Below are 20,283 nucleotides of genomic sequence, written 5' to 3' on the forward strand. Positions count from 1 at the left end.
CATGGTTATATAATGAAGAACCTAAAAAAGATGAATGACATTAAATGTAGCATTGATTGCCTTTTAATGCAGTCTAAGTTCATCTCGGTCACATGATGATTGTAACATTAATTTTGTCTGTTGTTGAAACTTTTAGAGAGTGGTCCTCACTTAGAGAGCTTCATCTTTAACTCTTCTTTCAGAAACAAATTTAAGCATAAAAGAAGTTTCAAACTCTTTAATAAGTTACTATTATGTTAAAAAATATTCATGTTGTAAGAGATTGAAAAATAAATGTTAAAGAGTACTTCTTCAATAAGACTTGCATAAGCTTCTCAAAGAATACTTATCTTGATAATATGGAGAAGCTACCAAAAGGAAGATGTCATATATTATATTAGTCTCACATTAAATATTAAATTAATTTTTAAATATTAATGTCGGGTAAATTGCGACAACTAAGTTGACTTCAATTTGAATAAAAATGCTTATTTATTTTCAAAAGTTAAAAGTATACATTTTTTAAAGGATTTAGAGTGCGCTTAACTAACTCTAAGCCGACGCTAACTATTTTAAGTTTCTGTGTTTATGTTATGTTAGTGTTTATGTTAAACGTCAATAGAATAGGTTTAATTAAGTTTATGACAATTCTAACTATTTTCAATTTTTTAGTAAATAAAATTATTTATGTTAGTATCGACTAAATCAACAATAATTTCATTTATCTTATTATTTATTTAAGTTAGACATTAATATATCTATGATATTTATTTATATTAGACATTTATTTATATGCTATCAATCAATTTGCTTTCATAATAATGATTAGGAATCATAAATTATTTTTAATTGGAAGACATAGATTTAAAGATGACAAATATCTTTTTTACTTTCTATATAAATTTTATCAGATTCATATCTTTCATTCATACTCATCTTTTTTACCTACACTCATCTCATTCAATCACGTTAGTATTTTTTTTATGTACACAAATATCCTTTATCCACAATTTTCTTCTCATCTTTTTTATTCACATTCATTTTCTCTATCTAATGACAGATCTTGATTAATATTATTAGAGGGCCCCAAATAATTCACTCAAAATTTATATATTTAATTTGTCAATAATATAATAAAATTGAATACACTATTTAGTATAACGATAACTTATAAAACAAATTTATATATATATATATATATATATATAAATAAATAAATGTCCTTCGTTCCTTTGTATTCTTTAACCATCAGTAATTGAATTAGAATTAAAATTTTCAGCTATTTCCTTTTAATGTAATTAATCAAAATCGGAAAAAAAATCCACTTTTCATTGCAAAAAAAAGTTATTTCTATTATAACTATAGAAACATGAAGAGTTAAAAAATAAATTAAACGATCAAGAAAGTAAAATGTTATTAACTTACTGTTCGTACCAAAGATTGACATGGTTAATAAAATTGGTTATCAAAAGAAATATTTTTTCTTCCTATATTCATAAAAAATGAATATACAAAATACTTATGAAATAAAAAATAATGATAATTATTAAACTAATATTTTACTATAAAAAATATGTTAAACGAAAAGAAAATGAGTATAGAGAAACTTAAAAAACAATAGAAGAGAAAATAATAAATATCTTAATATATTCTCTTATTTTTTATTATATTTAATTTTATATTTTATTATTTGTTAACATTTAATATTGTAACTTAGGTATTTAAATTAATTTCTATCAATTCGTAGTATATCATAATAATTTAAAATTTTTTTCAAATATATCACATGTAAATTAAAAAATTCCAAAAAATTTAGGAAATTCATGGCATCTCGAGTTCCAAAGTCAACCATTGCCTTCATGTTCATCTTGTTCATTCATACTTATTTTATTCATTTATTGAATTTTCCTTATTTTTTGTTTGTATTTTATTTTAAAAAAAATTATTCTTATTAGTGTTGATTAAATTGATATTAAAAATAAATTTTATTTGATGACGTACAATACTAAATTAAACAAATTTTAAAATAATAAATGTTGATCAACACTTAATTTTTTAATAAAAATTAATGATAAAATAATGTTGACTTAGTCAACTTTACTAAGAATAGTCTTCAAAATTATATACCAAATATATATATATATATATATATATATATATATATATATATATATATATATATATATATATATATATATATATATATATATATATATATATATATATGATTTTAGAGTACAATGCATAATGTAGATAATTGACATTGAGTTTTAGTTATTAGTGTCAACTTTTTACTAACACTAAATGTTTCTTTTCTAGTATATATTTAAGGATACATTAGTAAACCAAATTTATTAATTCTTTCTTAAAGGAAATGTTTCAAGAGAGAAGATTTTACACGTTTCCGTGTCCTAAGTCATAGTATTCAAATTCTATTTCTTTAAAACCTATCAAAATATCTAAAAATAATAATAAAAAAGTTCACTATTGATTGAAGTAAACAACATGAGTTATGTTACAAATAACATAAGAAAGATTAATGACATTAAATGCAACATTGATTGCTTTGTGAAAAATTAAATGCACTTGACATTCAATTCGGTCATATAATGTCATAAGATCATCATAGAATCTACATTCATATATAAACTTCAATAAATAACAAATACCATCACAAAATTCTTCGATTTATCATTAGAAATAAAATAGTACATATTGTTTAGTGCTACCTTAAAAAAGTCTAGCAAGAACTAGGTATAAAGCTCCTAAAGAGAAAAGATCAAGTTTGCGCCCAATAGTTTGAAGTTTTCGCCCAATGGTGAGCTCCTACGCCCATTGATAAACTCCAATGCCCAACACTTCAAGCCCTAAGGCTATGTGGAATTTAAATTCCAGAAGCACCCAACAGTACTTAAGCGATGCCAAAAATTAACTATCCTTGGAACCCTTGTCAAGTGAGTGCCAAATTCCTTGAGCATGACACCTAGTTCATTAGACCACTCTAACTCATTGTGAAGTGAGCACTCAACATTTTCAAAGTGGTGCCTATTGCTATGACCAGTAGAACTCACTAACATGATCAAATTTGGTACCAAACTAGTATAGAAAATATTTTCTTATAAGCCAATTTTCAAACAAACTTTTTAATTCTCACTCATTCTTCAACATATTATAAATGCAATGCACAAGAATTATTACATAAAACTTCACACATTCAACCCAAGACATAATTTCATTCAAGTCAAACCAAAATTCATATTCCTAATTCTACAAACAATGTCACGATTTAAATTAAACAATCAATTCAAGCAATATAATTCAAATATGCAAAAATTAGGATTAACTTCCCTTACTTTGGTTAAACATCTATTTCTCAAACAATTGCTCCTTAAAGCTCTATCTAACAAATAATGTCCTAAGTAGACAATGAAGACTCCAATTAGAAATCTAAACACACCATCATGATCACAGAGCAACAAAGATTTACTTAAAGCACCTTTGAATCACATGCATAGTCATATAGACCTACATGCAATCCAAAGAGTAAACCAATCTAAAAGGTGTAAAAAAGTTAACTTACTATGTTCTTTCTTTTGATCGGGAAGATGCATAAAGTTTTTCACTAAGAACACTTTAATGATCTTTGATATTAAAAAAAGATGAAGATCGAAGTTAGTGATCTAGAGAGAAGTTAGAGAAAAGGTTTAGAAATAAGGTCTTTAGAGATTGTGGTTTTTATAAAACTTAATTACTGGTTTGGTCTCACTTTGTTGGGAAAATTTCAAGTTGGTCTTTGTTTTTGAAAAAAAAAATCAATTGAGTTCTAACTTTTAAAAATTGGTCTCAATTAGTTTTTTTTTTAAATTACTAATGACATTAACGATATGTCATGTATGTTTTTTATTTATTTTCTTTTAAATTATAATTTTTAATTTTTTTTACAAAATTTTTTGTTACCATATGTTAGGTTCTTAGTATGACATATGACACTGTTAGTGTCATATGACAAAAATGTCACATGTTAGTATTATTGTCAATTATCATTGTTTTTATTTTAGTTTAGTTAATATATATGTTTCTTTGATTCAATTAGTCTTATTTTTTAAAGTAAAACAATATTATTTCTTTTCAAATTGAAACCAAATTTATTATTTATATAAATGTTATATTTGATTTTTTTATTAAAATAAATTTTTAACATATTATATTATTGTATATTATTAATTCATATTTTTTTAATCATGATTTTTAGTACTAAATTTTAATATAAATATTAGTTTAACATTTATATAAATAATAAATTTGATCATAATTAAAAAAATCAAATTTTGTATGAATTAAACTAATTAATTTATTCTTATAATAGAAAACTAACTTAAGAGTTTTCTATTAGAATGGAGACCATAAATATTCTTATAAAATAAACTTTAATTACTAAAAAACATATTAATAATTTAAACTTTTTATTAATAAAATATTATAATATTTTATTATAAAAATCATAACGATTCTTCGACCTTTTTCTAGGTTTTCACATTATATATTTTAAAAATTATATATGAAATAAATTTTAAAGCATATGAATGTGATATTAAATATATTTTTATATTTATATATAACCTTTTGTATACGTAATTTATGTAACTGAAATTTTAATCTAACAAATTTCATTTTTGTAAATAAAGTTTTTTTCTCTTTACTTAGAAAACCCATTTTTTTTATGTTTATTTTATAAAACTATTAAACATGATAAGACATTTTAAATTATTCTTATTATTATTATTCTTATTCTTATTATTATTATTATTATTATAATTATAATAATAATTACTATTATTATTAAAACACTACAATTTTTATTTAGTAATATAAAATGTATAATTATTTATAATTTATTAACTGGTTTAATTGTCTTGTAAAACAAATCATATTAGTAAACTTTTTAACTCTTAAACTTGGTAAGGTTTAACCAAATTTTAAAAATTGACCCATAACAAATAAATTGTTCAAACTTAATTATAATCATAAAGAAAGTCATATTGAAACCTATCTACTAAAGTTTAACCTAATTATACTTATTTAAACTCGTGATTTAATATGAAACTGTACAGATTGCTTAAAATAAACCCAAGAAATATAACGTGCAGCCTAATAGTTGTTAAAGAGGTACATCTTGTATCCTTCTTTATTTAATACTATCTTTGTTATTAGGAAAACAATAATTAACGCTATATATATTAATTGGAGGTGCCATGTTTTATTATAAATAGTTAAATCTACAGATTGTTTAAAATTAAGATAGTAACTTATAAGAAGGAATATAGTTTATTCTTCCCAAAGAGATCGTCTTACTCTAATCTTAAAAAATATTTTAAAATCCTTTATTTTTTTAAGAAATGGAGTTAAATCGTAGCAATTTATTGCCCTAATCATAGTACTAGCTCTATCATCATTATAAGTAGATAAAAATCACATATATTAGGAAAATCAGTTTACTGTATTAATTTTTACTAAATTCTTAATATTTTTCTATACAACAACAAATTTTAGAAACCGAAAATAATAAATCACTGTAGTAACTATTTAAATACCAATTTGTAAACTAAAAATTATTAATAACATCTATAAATAAAAATGATAATTGATTTATGAATTATAATCAAAATTAGTTTCTAACATCAATGATCAGAATTTTAAATATCAAGAAATTATTTTTTAAATTAGAAAATTATTATAAGCTAATGTTGGTTTTTGGACACATTTTTATAAGTTGATAAAAATCAGGTATCTGGCACACATCTATTTTAGTAAGTGTAAAGACGAGAAAAAGTTTAGTGATTATTGTTCCGCGTTAGTGTTTGGCAGTGATGCGAAGTGTTTGGCATTTGGGATATTACTGAGTTGGCTCTTGGCAACATCTTCAAGCAAAGCTTGTGTCTTCAATCTGGTTAACAAATTCAAGACACGCTTTTATTTCATATTACATAGACATGTGTGATGTTTTATTAGCTCTAATTAAAATCTGGTGCCTCATTCTTCTAATTTTTTTGTTGTTGGTACCAACATGTATGTTTAACTTTGGCTAATGTTTCTTCATGCTTTGGCTCAACTAAAATGTTGTCATGAAAAATGTAGTTTTATTAGGTAATTAGATTTACATAAAGTTTTCTAATTATCCAAATATTCCATCTCATACGTTTTCTCATTAATCATATAACCGTTTATTATAAATGAGCTTTCGACGAAAACTTCCAAACAATAAAATAAGTGATTATGAAAATAAGACTAATTTTTTTTAAATTTATTGAGTAATAAAAGCAGTAGATGCTAACATTTAATTTCACTAAAATTTATTTATAGTTTTATAAGTTCTAAAAGCTTTTAATAAGTTAAGTGCTCATACAACAGGGAATTAAAATGTATTTCTTAAACAAATTTTCATTTCAAAAGAAATGACAAAAGGTCAATTCGATTTCAGTCTAATTTGACTTTTACTTATTTTAAAAATAAGTTGAATCAGACTGATCACATACTTAAGAATTTTTTGTTGATTTTTACCATCTAATGTATTGAGTTGTCAAATTGTCAGACTCAAAGAGTTCATATCGAGCAGTCGGACGATTTGTCGAGCTAATATTGTGTTGCATTTGAATAATTTATCAATTATTTGAAAATAACATTATTGATGTTGGGCGACCAAGGTGACGGTATTGACCTATGTATTGTCGCAGACAATGACGAGTTCCTTACATTTAAGTTTTTTAATGATGTTGAGTTATCTCGCCGAATTGTCCGAACTGTCTTGTCAGGTTGTCTGAATTATCCTAAGTATTGTTGTGAGAAAGAGCGATTTCCTTAAATTTTAGTTTTTTAATGATACAGGGTTGGCCAAACTGACCTGTCAGACTAAACAAGATGGATTATACCAAACCGATTTGAAGAGATCGTTCCAACCACTTTTTATGATCTGACTACGCCCGTAAACTCAGTCATTGCCAATCCTATCCTAGACTAGTGAATTCAAATTTCCACATAAAGTTTGAAAATAATTTAATATGAGCAATTGAAGTTGAATCTATGTGAACTCAAACAAATTCAATTGGTAAATTATATTGTAAAAAACTTGTCATAAATGTATGTTAAATCAATAGGCAATTAGTGCTAATCAAGAACCACTAATCCCGGAGTACTATGTTCTGACTTTTCTAATAATTTCAAAGACCAATTATTGTCCAACATGCCTTTTGAAACACATGGTGTGTTCTGTTTCACTGTAATTGTCAAATTTTGTTGTAGGTTTTGATCGAAACATTGACTAAATACCCATCTTTTTCTGATGCAAGTTCGATAGAGAATGCCATCGATTAGTGTCCAAGAAAATTTTCTATGTTGCTAATCATTTTCAATTTTATTGACTATACCATTATTCATATAGGGCAACAACGAGAGCTAGTCTTTTTTTTTTTATAAATAAAATATAATTATGTTACAGTGAAAGATTAAAATTTGTAGAAAAAAAATATGTTAAAGAAAAAATATACATTAATTAGTCAATAGATCTGTTCCCATTAAAATATACTTTATCAATAGCAACTGACCCTCCTATATCAATATTACATATTTATAGTAACAATATGTTAAATAATGTTAATAGATAATTTTATTAGACTATGTAACACTCTAAAAAATAAATTTACTATTTTATATTCCTCGTATTGTTCCAATCTTATACAGAAATACAAAATATATTTAATACATAAAATATATAAATATAAGTATTTGTGTTATTATATAAAAAGAATTTCTTCTTTTGATATATATATATATATATATAATTTTTTTTTTCAATTTTATGTTTTAAGAATTGAAATAATTATTTTATCAATTTTCTGTAACGGTTTTGTTTGTTTTTTTAAAATTTAACTGTCTTTTTATTACGAACGAAACTAAACCTTATCTGTAATAAAATTGTAAAAATTATTTAATTTTTTTATAACTATAATAATAATAATTTTACTATTTTTTGTTTTTAGAAAAAAAGAGTAATATACATGCTCATAAGATATATGTTTTCATTAGTTTATAAAAAAGAGTCAATATAAATACATAAAAAAACTCTATTATATTTCACATATTTTAGTTTTTTTCTTAATATTTCGTTTTTTTTTAATTTGACCACATTTAGTTATAACTGAGAACCTAATTATTCATTTTAATTAATTTTGAAACAGAGTAAGATTTTATGTAGTCTAATAATTTTTTTTCTTATTTTTATTTCTTATAATTTTATCATTAATTTTAATAAGATTAGTTGAGAAAAATAGTCATCTCATCTCATTAACTTGCTTAATTTCATACTGAAATTTTGTTATATTTAGATAGTGTATAGATTTTAAATAGTTTTATTACTTGAATTTAGTGTTGGTATAAAGAAATAGATTTTAGATAAGAAAAATTATTTATGTTTCTGATAGAACCTTAGGATATATTATAAAATCTTAGGATATATTACCTAGATGTAAAGATGTTGTAGTTGAAACATCCCAAAAATACAGCGTAAAATCATATACGAGAATCATCACATATTAATAATACTACAAATAAGTTCTACACAGAACGAGATACTATTATGACCGAACAACCTAACATAATAACAGGGAATTTAAAAATGTACGCTAGCTACTACCAGACTGAACAGTGTACAAAATAAATTATACCGAACGGTCTTACAACATATAAAGCTAATAACAGACCGAACGTTCCTAAGGTTCGGTCTTCACTTCTGCCGCGTCTTCCAATACTTATTCCAGCAACTCTTCTCCTTCTGCTCACATCCACACGGATGATCATTGCAACAGGACAACGACAGGACGTACCACACAGACAACAAAATGATAAACAGGGTAAACTTATGTAATTTAATTTATTCAATCACAACATACACCATTCATAACACAACTAACAACGACCACATCATAATTCATACATCCATGCATACAAATAACGACCACATGACTCTGACTGTCTGGACTGTATAAATCCTGTGTAGCTACGACGTTCGTGCACCCGGGTGATGTAGTAACTGGGATACCCTCAACAGCTGCCACCCGAGGTTGATCCATTCCGTCCAAGTTAACCTTATGGACTAGGACCTCCTGCCATTCCCACACGTGACTTACTCCTCTCTACATGAGAACGAGTAATTATGGAATATCAGGATGAACGCCCGCTAAGCTTTGCCCACATTCATACTTTACCAATCAATAACCACTTTCTGAGATATTCCTCCCTGGAATACTCGTTCATAATCAACTATTTCATACACATCACATCTCAATTTTTCCTCATACTTAATCATCCATACATTCAAATGAAATAAGATCATACGCTCTTATCATAGCCAAGTACGACTGGAATAACGCTTCTTAGAAACTAACCAGACTGAGCGTTACTAAACAAACTCCTAAGAGTTCAAACCGGACGTCACGAAGCCTAGGCCAAGTACTAAGACTCTAGGCCGAACACCTTTTAAAGACCAACACTGACTTATACTAAATAATAATACTGATGAGAAACTATGAATTAACGAACGCTATCTAGTTTGAATGAAGACTTTGATTCTAAGCACAAGAATAATATATTAAATTGGTTTAAGACCGAGCCATGTAGAAACCGAACACTATTGGACGAGCGCTGGTTCAAGACCAAATGCTTATCAGAAACGAGCGCTACTGAGACTGAACGCTTGATTCAAGACCGATCACTAATAAACTCACATAAAACGAATGAATATAAATCTATACAATTGAGCCACCACTTATTCTGAAGGAAAAAGAACAATAATGTCTACGACCTTAAGTAGTATATAACACATTTAACTAAACTGTTTAGGAAGTTTAAAGAAGAACTTAACATGAACGGACGCTCAACGAAAACTGAACGATGAATACAAACTCTCGGTCATAGTTTACCTATTCTTATATCATATTACAGAAAGACTCTTAAACAATATCCCTAACGCATGTTAATTCAAGTAAGACCATGCACTCCCAAGAAAGACCGAACGCTCGCTAATGACGCTCGACCATACTATCACCTTTGCTCAGAATACTATGGTTCGAAAATTAAACTCTATTCCAGCTCAGTTCATAGTGTATATCATACGTCCATCCACACGTCCAAACGAGCAGTACAATCATATTTCATACTCATCAAATAATCAAACGTATCATGCAAGCATACAAACATTCAACACAACAAGCTAAATTAAATTATATAAGCTTCCCTTACCTCGACACGTAACCGAACACTTAACTATGCAGAATTAGAGCTCCCGACTACCAAAGACTTAAAGTCCGACGGCCACGTTTTAGGAATACTAAACCACATAGAAAACCAGAAACACTCAGAATAATATTACCCACCCAGGCAACCAGAACTAGAGGGTTGCATGCGAGTCTTAAAAAAACGTGCTTAAAGAGAAAGAACTCACCAGCTCAGAATCACAAACCGATCAGTTTAAATGGACGCTCTTGATGTCGGGAGTGTTCCAGTGGTGCCTGAGAGGTGATTGGAAGAAGAAATGGTGAGGTTTTTCTTAGAGAGAAGAAGGAGATTTTAGAGATAAGGAGGAGAAAAGAGTTTCAACGTTTTAGAGAAGAAGAAAGACATGCAGAGAAGTGACACGTTATTTGAAATTTGGCCTTAAATACTGCCATCACCCAAAACGAACGGTCACTCTCCTACAACCACCTGTTTTCCACTAACTGAGACGCTCACTCTCCTTTTGACACATGGATCCCACTACTTGAGGTTTTTGGATGTGTTTTAATGGGGTCTGACAGTAGTCATTTATGCAAGGCTCCTATTGTTTTTAAACTATTTAAATGTTTGAAGTTGAATGTTATTTGGGTTTTGGTCAATAGATTATTATTTTAGAATATGTTTAATTAAACATTTCGATAAGGAGTTAATTTTGATTGGATTATGCACGTTAAATTAAAGTATATGATTTATTAAACGGAGTTGTGACTATGATTATGATGAGTATGATTAGTTTTCTATTTTTGTATTGATTTTGAATTTTCAAGATTGAATTTGAAATAAGTGAAAAATGATACCGTGGCCACATTTTATATTGTATTGATTATTTTGAATATGTATAGGTAGGTGTATTTGTAAATTGATTTTGAATAATTTTTTTAATATAGTTTTATTTTACTGCATTAAATTGATTATATGATATTTTCACTACAAAAAATATCACTACACCTTAACTTTTGAATCGGCCAAATTTTAACTCAAGTTATATTTTTTTTTTCTCTTTAATGAATTGTATTTAATTGTTATAAATATAAAATAAATATTAGTTTGTATATTTAATGATTTTTATTATTTTTTAAATAAATTATGTTATATAAAAATGATTTATTGAAAATAATAATATTTATATGATTTTGTGGTCACATGACTTAGATGATCAGTGGATAATATTTTTTATTTTGCGTATTATGTATTGATATTATGTTGGATTCGTTTGTAAATATTTTATGTATTAAATCAAATGTTAGTTTTTTTAAGATATACTTGATACAAGTTTTTAAAAGAATATAAGTTGGTATATTATTTATTGAATATCTTTAATAAACAAGATATATTTGTAATTTTTATGATATATATATATATATATATATATATATATATATATATATATATATATATATATATATATATATATATAAAGTTAAAATTTCAATACTCATTATGATATTACTATGTATATAAACAAACATACGTATCATTTGGAAAACCTTGAAATTTTATCTGTGAATTTATTTCTATAAAAAAGATATAAATATATTAATATATTTATATCCTGTATATATTTATATTATATTTTAAAATACTATATGTTTTATGTAGATTCTCTGTTATTATTATTTTTTGTTATGTTATAGTATAATATTTTGTAAAGGATGTTCTAGTATAAAATAATAACAATATTATTTTAGTATTGGTGTAATTCATATATAAGAAACTGATTTTTTTTAATTAGTTATAATTATAGTGACTATTATAAACAGTTTATAACATTTTGAATAAAAACCATCATTAGTTACTATGACTATTGGGTAAAAATGTCAATGTAATATATATGTATGCGTTTTTATAATTAAATATTTATTAGATTTCATTTTATTTGATAAATATTTTCTACACGCTTCAATTAATAACTTCGTAAAGAAAACTAATAAGATAACAAAAAGAAAATATTTAATTGAATAAAGTTTAATAAATGAATTATTATAAACTTGATTATAGTGGTAAAATTATAAAAGGTTCAAACTTAACATTTAATAATAGTTAGTCTTGTGTAATTTGTTTGTGATAATGTTTAAATACAACTTTTGGGATTGAGATTCTGAAGTTTATTCTTTGAATTAGATGACACAGAGCCATCTGGAAAATAAATTTGTCAGTCTTATTCATTAAGCTAACTATTAAAGTATTTCTTGAATTTTATATTTTAAATCATTTATAAAAATTTAGTTGAGTTTGACTCTACAAAAAATAATCATTTTTTTATTACCTTTAATGTATCATTTATTATTCACCATGTGTACTTTAGAAATAACAATCCTAAAATGATGAGGGTAGTTAAATTAGAATGATGAGAGTACTTAAATGAATGTACCATACATAATAAATGTGTATTTTTTTTTATAAAAACATAAATTTTATAAATGTGTTTTAATTATTTTTTCATAAAATTATAAATTTAAAAATTAAAAGGATTGAAATTTGCAAAGATATAAATAAAATGAAAGCATTAAATCATAAGTTAGATTTTATTATTAAAGTAAAAAAAAGAAGTCAACCTTTTAAATCCAACTTAATACTAAATTGTTTATACTCTCTTATATATGATAAAATTTTTCATGTACTTCTTATCAAAACATATATATTTTAAAGATTAAAATGATTCTTATAGTGACATATACATTTTAAAAACAAAACTAAAAGGATTTTATATATGATTTTATAGTAAACTGAGACATGTACATTTTAAAGACAAGACTAAAATGAATTTACAGTGAACTGATAATAAGATATACAGCAAATTTTATTTTACAAAACGGATTTATAAAACATCTACTATAAATATAGTGTAAATTAAATCTTAAATATTAAATTTTAGAACTTACTAAAAGAGATTTAAAAACTGAAATTGAAATCTTAATTACATTACACATACTCTGAGTAATCCTGCTTCTATCAACTTAATGTTCTCTTTATGGGATTGTTTATATCAAATACATATGGTACTCTATCAGAAGTTTCACATTTGCATGACAGTGCAGAACTGGAGTTAACTTTCAGTTGAAAAAGGAAAAGGAAAATCTATTTTAGTACTTCTAAACCTGATATAGGGAAGTTGGCTAAGCTAGTTCTTGGTCACTCCAATTCTCATAAGGGCAACATAGGCTATAACTCTGTAAACTATGAGCATTATCACCAGACCTAATGCAGCCATGAGTTGGTCATGCAATCCAAAATGAACTCCTATTTGCTTTATGGAAGGAAACTCCACAATTTGACACTGTCCAGTGGAACAAGGGTATGTCTCACCATAGCTATATTGAGACCCAATGAACAGCTGGTAGGTGTAGTAGCTGATAGAAATGTACTTGATCCATGCTATAAACTTTGGAACATGCTGAACATAAAATCCACCAGCCAGCAAAAAGCATAGCATGATCACTGAGGCAAGTGTTGTTGCAGCTTTTTGATCCATCACAGAAGCACCAAGGGCAAGACCTAGACCTTGTGCTACTAACACATTGAGTAAGAGAGAGAGCAATGTGCATATGAAGTTCACCACATTGGCCTTCAACCCTGCCATCCAATAGGTTATGATAAGGAATATGGTGGGAAGAACAAGTTCCATAGGAAGGTCAGCTACCACCCTTGACATGAAATATGAGGAAAGCCTGTACATTCCTGAAGATCTTTCTTTCTGTAGCATCATTAGCTCTTGAGGAAAGGTGAAAATTGCTTGAAAGAGAGGGAAGAAACCCCAAAAGCCAGATATGAAGAACAGAAACCCAATCTGCATGTACAGTATAGTGGTTATCAGCTATCAATCAATCAGCCCAAATTAACTTAGTGAAAACCAATTATGCTTATAGGTTCAGAAAAACAATACTTAGATTTCTATATTGGTGTTTTTTATTAGAATTTTTACCTGATCCTGCAAATGTGAGATATCAGACTTGCACCAGAGTAGTCCTGAAATTAGAGCAACCACAAGGACTTGACAAACACGCAAAAGAGAGAATGATTCATGCTTTCTCTCTTTGATGTCTCTTCTTAATAGTACAAGGAATTGCTGTCCCCAGTTGGTAGGCCATTTTTCGAAGTCCTCTTCTTTAAATCTATTCTGGTCTTTGCCAGAGTCATTGATTCCTTTAAGTGCCGGCTTCGATTGTGCAGCACAGTTTCCCTTATACACCGAAATCAATTTCTGTTTATCTATAATATGATCCGCATTAAATTCATCAGTGTAGATACCTGCAGTTATTGCAGAATTAGCACAGTGACTTGTAACAATCCAAGATCAAATGTTCTCTTTTATAAATTTTAAAATCAGAAGCACATTCCCAGAACTCCCATTTAGGATACTACTGGTAGCAACAGAAGCCCTCTTGATTCAAGTTACAGAATATTCCGCTATGTAATCTAAATTGTATAAACGTTGAAAGTCAAAATCTCTTTTCTGCCTAAACATATAGAGATTTTGGGGAAAATGTACCAGTCAAGGCTCAATTTTGCACAAAGTTCAATAAAAACCACAGAATATCTAATATGGTAAAATGCACTGGAAAATAAAGCTTACCGTTTGCAAGATCCAAAAGGAAATCTGAGGGGTTCATGGCCAAAGATGGGGCATATCCCATATTAGAAAAATACTCTATGGCTTCAGATCCCTTTCCAAAGTACAATGTGTTCCCTTCAGATAGCAGTAACACCTTATGAAACATGTAGTATAGCCTACTTGAAGGTTGGTGAATTGTCATGACAACAGTTCTCCCCCCACATGCTAGTTCCCACAAGGTCGAGACAATTCTTTGTGCTGTGGTTGAGTCTAGGCCAGAAGTAGGTTCATCAAGAAACAACAAGCTTGGATTTATGAGTAGTTCTTGTCCTATGCTAACCCTCTTTCTCTCTCCTCCAGAAACCCCCCTCAAGTAAGGGCTTCCAACTATGCTATCCTTGCACCTGGTTAAACCGAGTTGATCTATCACCCCTTTTGCATGCTCAACTTTCTTTTCCTTTGTGATACTGTTGGGCAATCTGAGAAGTGCAGTAAAGATCAGGGTTTCAAGCACAGTCAAGTGGGGGTAGAGAACATCATCTTGGGTAACAAAGCCAGTGTTCCTCTTCATGGCATTTGAGAAGGCTTCACCATTGTATGTTATGCTTCCATGAAGCTTCCCTCCAAGCCTACCTCCCAATGCTGTCAGCAGTGTTGTTTTACCACTCCCAGAAGGACCTAACATGGCCAGCATTTCACCAGGTTCAACAACACCTGTCACTCCCTTCAGTATCTCTTTTACAACTGTCTCTCCCTTCTTCGTAAATAATCCACCTTTCCTTGTCTTAATTTTGTACACAACGTCATCAAACTGTACAAAGATCAACAAAAAATCAACACTGATTCTTTATTAGCATGATGAAAATAAAAGAGACCAAAACCATTTCATTCCACCATCATTTTAACTTAGTTTTCCCCATGAATGAAAGAGAAAGCTGAAGAAAAAAGTATGCCATGTGCTTGTGCACGTGTTTTTCTCTTTCGGAAACACTACAATCCAGAATCAGAAGCCATGAAAAGACCAATAATCAACAGGGTTGTGAATACATATAGGAACGACTCATTATGACAGAAACATGTAAAATATATGCAAGCACTTGTTGAAATGTGTAAACCAGGGAAGAACTTCATTATAGGGAAAAGTAGAAGGACATTTTGAGATGCATGCATACCTTAAGAGTTACTTGACGTTTTACTTTGTGTGATACGTCAGGGGGGGCATCCATATTTTGAGACTCTATGTCTGCTATCTCTTGATGATCCATGTCCACCTTCAACTTTCAGAGACACAGCTTTGAAAATCCTCTTGATCTATGATTTCCCTGTGTCCCTAATAATATCAGGAGACGAACTGCAATGAATTTATAATGATCTGACCGAGTATTGTTTGTGATTACAACTGTGAAATCCCTCTCCAAATTCTATACTTTATATCACAATATCGTGAAGCGGTGCATATGTGTGTTGTATTTATATGCTGCTTATAATAGCAAAAATGTATATTTCTATATGCCTTGCAGTAAATGCTGATTAATGCTGATAAAAAGAAAAGAAGGGTCATTATGTTCGCATATGTCATGTGTACTAAGAAAAAAAGAAGGAAATATCTGGAGGAAGAAGCGTTTCGGTTTAGTTTGAAGAAAAACGTGTTTATTTGTTTGTTTTTTCTTCTAGATTCTTTTGAGTTCTGTTGCTTAACTTCCGCTTGCAGTGTGGAAGCAATTAATTTCTGTTACATATATAGATACAGGTGGCTGAATGACCACATTCTATGCCAACTTTAAAAGTATCATAAACTTTCTTGCATCCTTATATAGGTATCGTACGTGGTTTAACAATGTAGTGTGACATCACGTGCATAAATATTCTACATGCAGACATTAACAAAAACATCTTAGGAAAAATGTTCTTGTAACAATTGAACTATATATTTATTATGTGTGCATGACACGTTATCGGTGATCAGGTTCATCATATAATCGCATTTGTTAGGAAAATTGAGGAGGAATATGGTAAGAAAACATGTGAATGACACATTGGTGGTACTCTTGTTCCTCATCATACAATCACCCTTTTTGAGATTTTTCTTTCGTATGATCAAGGATTTAGATGGAGAAGATGGTTTAAAATAAGACTACAAGAGGTATGATTAATCAATAATTTATTAATTGAAGAATAATTAAAGTTGAATAAGTTATACCTTTTATATAAGTTTTATGTGTTTCTTTAATTTTTCAGTTTATAGTTGGAAATTTTGAAATAAAATGAAAATAACTTATCTAATGATTGAAGTATTTAAAAGTATTTGTTGGCTCAAATTCTTTGTAAATAAAAAAAAGTTGTTAATAAAATATTTTATAAAGTAACAACCCAAATTTTAACTTTTCTAAGTTTTATATTGTGGAATACAACGTTTTTACTAGATAGCCTATTTGACAATGGTGAAATAAAATGCTTTGAAAAGGTAGCATTTTCGATTAAAAGTGGAATACATTATTCTTACTTGTCTCCCAGATTATGATGAAACAAAATGCAAACATACATTTATAATTTAAAAAAACATCCTTTTCACAAAACTCCCTTTTAAACTCAAGCACCCACATAATTATACAATTTCATTTAAAATAGTCATATGAAACCCAAAATATTATGGTTCTTAACTTTGAAACATATACAAATAGCAAATAAAATATTAGTTTCCTTACCTGAACGTAATTCTTCAAAATTTCTTTCTATGTCAGGTTCTCACCAAGCATAACACTTAATTATTTGCTTAGTATGTATATTTATAAGGTTCACCTTCATCTTTAGAATCCTAAATACACCTATGAGATTTTATATAATCTTTTTAATAACCACCAAATATCATATATATCTTTTCTTACATTTTGTCTTTATCTCTTAAAAAATCTTTTAAATAAAAATAATAATAAACCATCATATCTTATAATAAATTCTTAAATTTTTTAAAATAATTAATTATCACCTCATTTAATTATTTTTCCTAATTATTATAATTATAGACGTCTTACATAAAGTATATAAAAAAATGTTAAGTTGATTTGGATGATTAATAGGATAATAAAGGACAACTTTAAATTTGTTTATACTCACTTTTTGTATTTGAAAAAGAAAACATATTATCTTTATACAGTTAAAGTACAGAAAATATAATATAATCAATGTTAAAATATATTCGTAGACTATCTTAGTAATTAATCTAGAAACATTTATAAATTCCATTATTTGAAGATTATTTATTTCATTTGTATATTTTCTTATATTAGGTTATTTATATTTTCTCACAGGTTATTTAATTATCTTAGTAATGAAGTATGCTATGCCTTTTATATAAGTTTTATGTTTTTATTTTTCAGTTATAGTTGGAAATGTTGAAAAAAAATTTAAAATAACTTATCTAATAATGATTGAAGTATTTCAATAGGTATCTGTTGGCTCAAATTATTTGTAAATAAAAAAGTTGTTAATAAAATCTTTTAAAGTATATATAAAACAATATTAAGTTGGTTTGGATGATTAATAGGATAATAAAGGACAAATTTATATTTTTTTATACTCAGTTTTTGAATTTGAAAAAAAGGAAAACATATTATCTTTATAAAGTTAAAGTACAGAAAATATAATATAACCAATTTTAAAATATATTCTTGGACTATATTAGTAATTAATCCAGAAACATTTATAAATTTCATTATTTGAAGATTATTTATTTCATTTGTATATTTTCTTATATTAGGTTATTTCTTGTTTAGATTAACTTTGTTATTTATGACCACATTTAAGATACATTACATATTAATGACTTTTTTTTTTCTAAGTTCAATAACAAATTGTGATTTTGTATATAATTTTAGATACATTTAATTTTCTTCAATATCAACAAATAATAAAAAATTAATTATATAGAAATTTGATATGTTAATAATTTAAATTTAAAATTTAAAATATATGTAAACAAAGATTATATATATATATATATATATATATATATATATATATATATATATATATATATTCAAATCCAATTGAACAATTTCTCGTTAACATTAAGATATGTTTATACAAATTATGTTTGTTGAAGTTTGTTTGTGATCTCTATGTATAAAAAATCAGACCAATTTGAACTTTAGGAAGCATGAATTTGTTAAATTTGAATAGAATAAAAGAAAAACATATTTTAATAAGTATGTACTATTTGATCATTGTTAACGAAACGAAAAATAAAAAAGTAAAACAACTTATAGATACAGACGGCGGAAAAAAAAAATATAACATAAGAATTATATTTAATTATATAATTCATGTACAAGCTTAATTATTACACGTAACTAATGCAAATAGTTTTGAATGTTAACCAGTTGGAAATTTGTTTATATGAGACTTTAAAGGCAATTATTATCAAGTTCATCATCATATAACTTCTTTCACTCCATAACGTACGTGATTAAACTCTCTCTCTCTTTCTCTCTCTATATATAAAATTAAAAATTAAACTTTAGTACTTATTTTTATTAAATACAAATATAAAAATATATGTTTTTGAATTTGGTTAAATGGAATCACTACTTCGAAAATTTAATATCAGACATCCAACTTGATATTCATCATTGATTTTTTTTTACGGCACATTGATTTCTTTTCTTAAGAAAATACAATAAAATCATTAGATGTTTATTAAACCTGTGAATTATATATATAAAAAATATATATATATAATAAATATATTCTAGTAAAGTGTACAAGTTTTAGGTTATAAAAGAACCTTTATTAAAAAAACCAACTTTAAATTTAAAGATATTTTAATAATTTTAAAATTTAATTTAAAATAAAATAAATAAAAGATAGATATTTATCATTGATTCGAGTAGTTATTATTTTTTATTTTAAAAAACAATTACCTTTTATTTTATTTTTTATTTTAAAAAACAACTACCTTTTAAAAATATATATAATAAAAGATAATAACTTCTCATACATGAAGATGATAAATAACTACCTTTTATCTTTTTATTTTAAATTAAATTGTAAAATTATTAAAATATCTTTAAATTTAAAGTTAGTTTCTTTTAATAGAGACTTTTTTTTACCTAAAACTTAATACACTTTACTAAAATGTACCCATTAAAATCCCTTACATAAATTAACATACCCATATATATATATATATATATATATATATATATATATATATATATATATATATATATATATATATATATATATACACACACACGTCATACCATATTATCAATTTTTGATTTAAATATGTAATAAATTACTTTTCTAAATTGAAAATTTAATACATTATGATATTTAAATTTAAATATATAAAATGAACATATTTATATCACTACAGGAAACACGCTAATTACCGACGGGTATTTACGGACGGTCTTATAGCCTTCGGT

At 26.5% G+C, this 20,283-nt stretch overlaps 1 protein-coding gene across 1 annotated transcript; it reads right to left on the bottom strand.

Annotated features, from left to right (window-relative positions):
• Nucleotides 1-13,241: 13,241 nt before the first annotated feature.
• LOC108333370 (ABC transporter G family member 9) lies at nt 13,242-16,280 on the bottom strand. Its single transcript, XM_017568795.2, has 4 exons — nt 16,027-16,280; nt 14,876-15,665; nt 14,225-14,550; nt 13,242-14,089 (listed from the first exon to the last, which is right to left on the bottom strand). The coding sequence occupies exons 1-4, from the start codon at nt 16,117-16,119 to the stop codon at nt 13,424-13,426; spliced, it is 1,875 nt and encodes a 624-aa protein (XP_017424284.1). The 5' UTR covers nt 16,120-16,280; the 3' UTR covers nt 13,242-13,423.
• Between the last annotated feature and the right edge of the window lie 4,003 nt (nt 16,281-20,283).

Source organism: Vigna angularis, chromosome 11, assembly GCF_016808095.1.
Source record: "Vigna angularis cultivar LongXiaoDou No.4 chromosome 11, ASM1680809v1, whole genome shotgun sequence".
Classification (NCBI taxonomy): domain Eukaryota; kingdom Viridiplantae; phylum Streptophyta; class Magnoliopsida; order Fabales; family Fabaceae; genus Vigna; species Vigna angularis.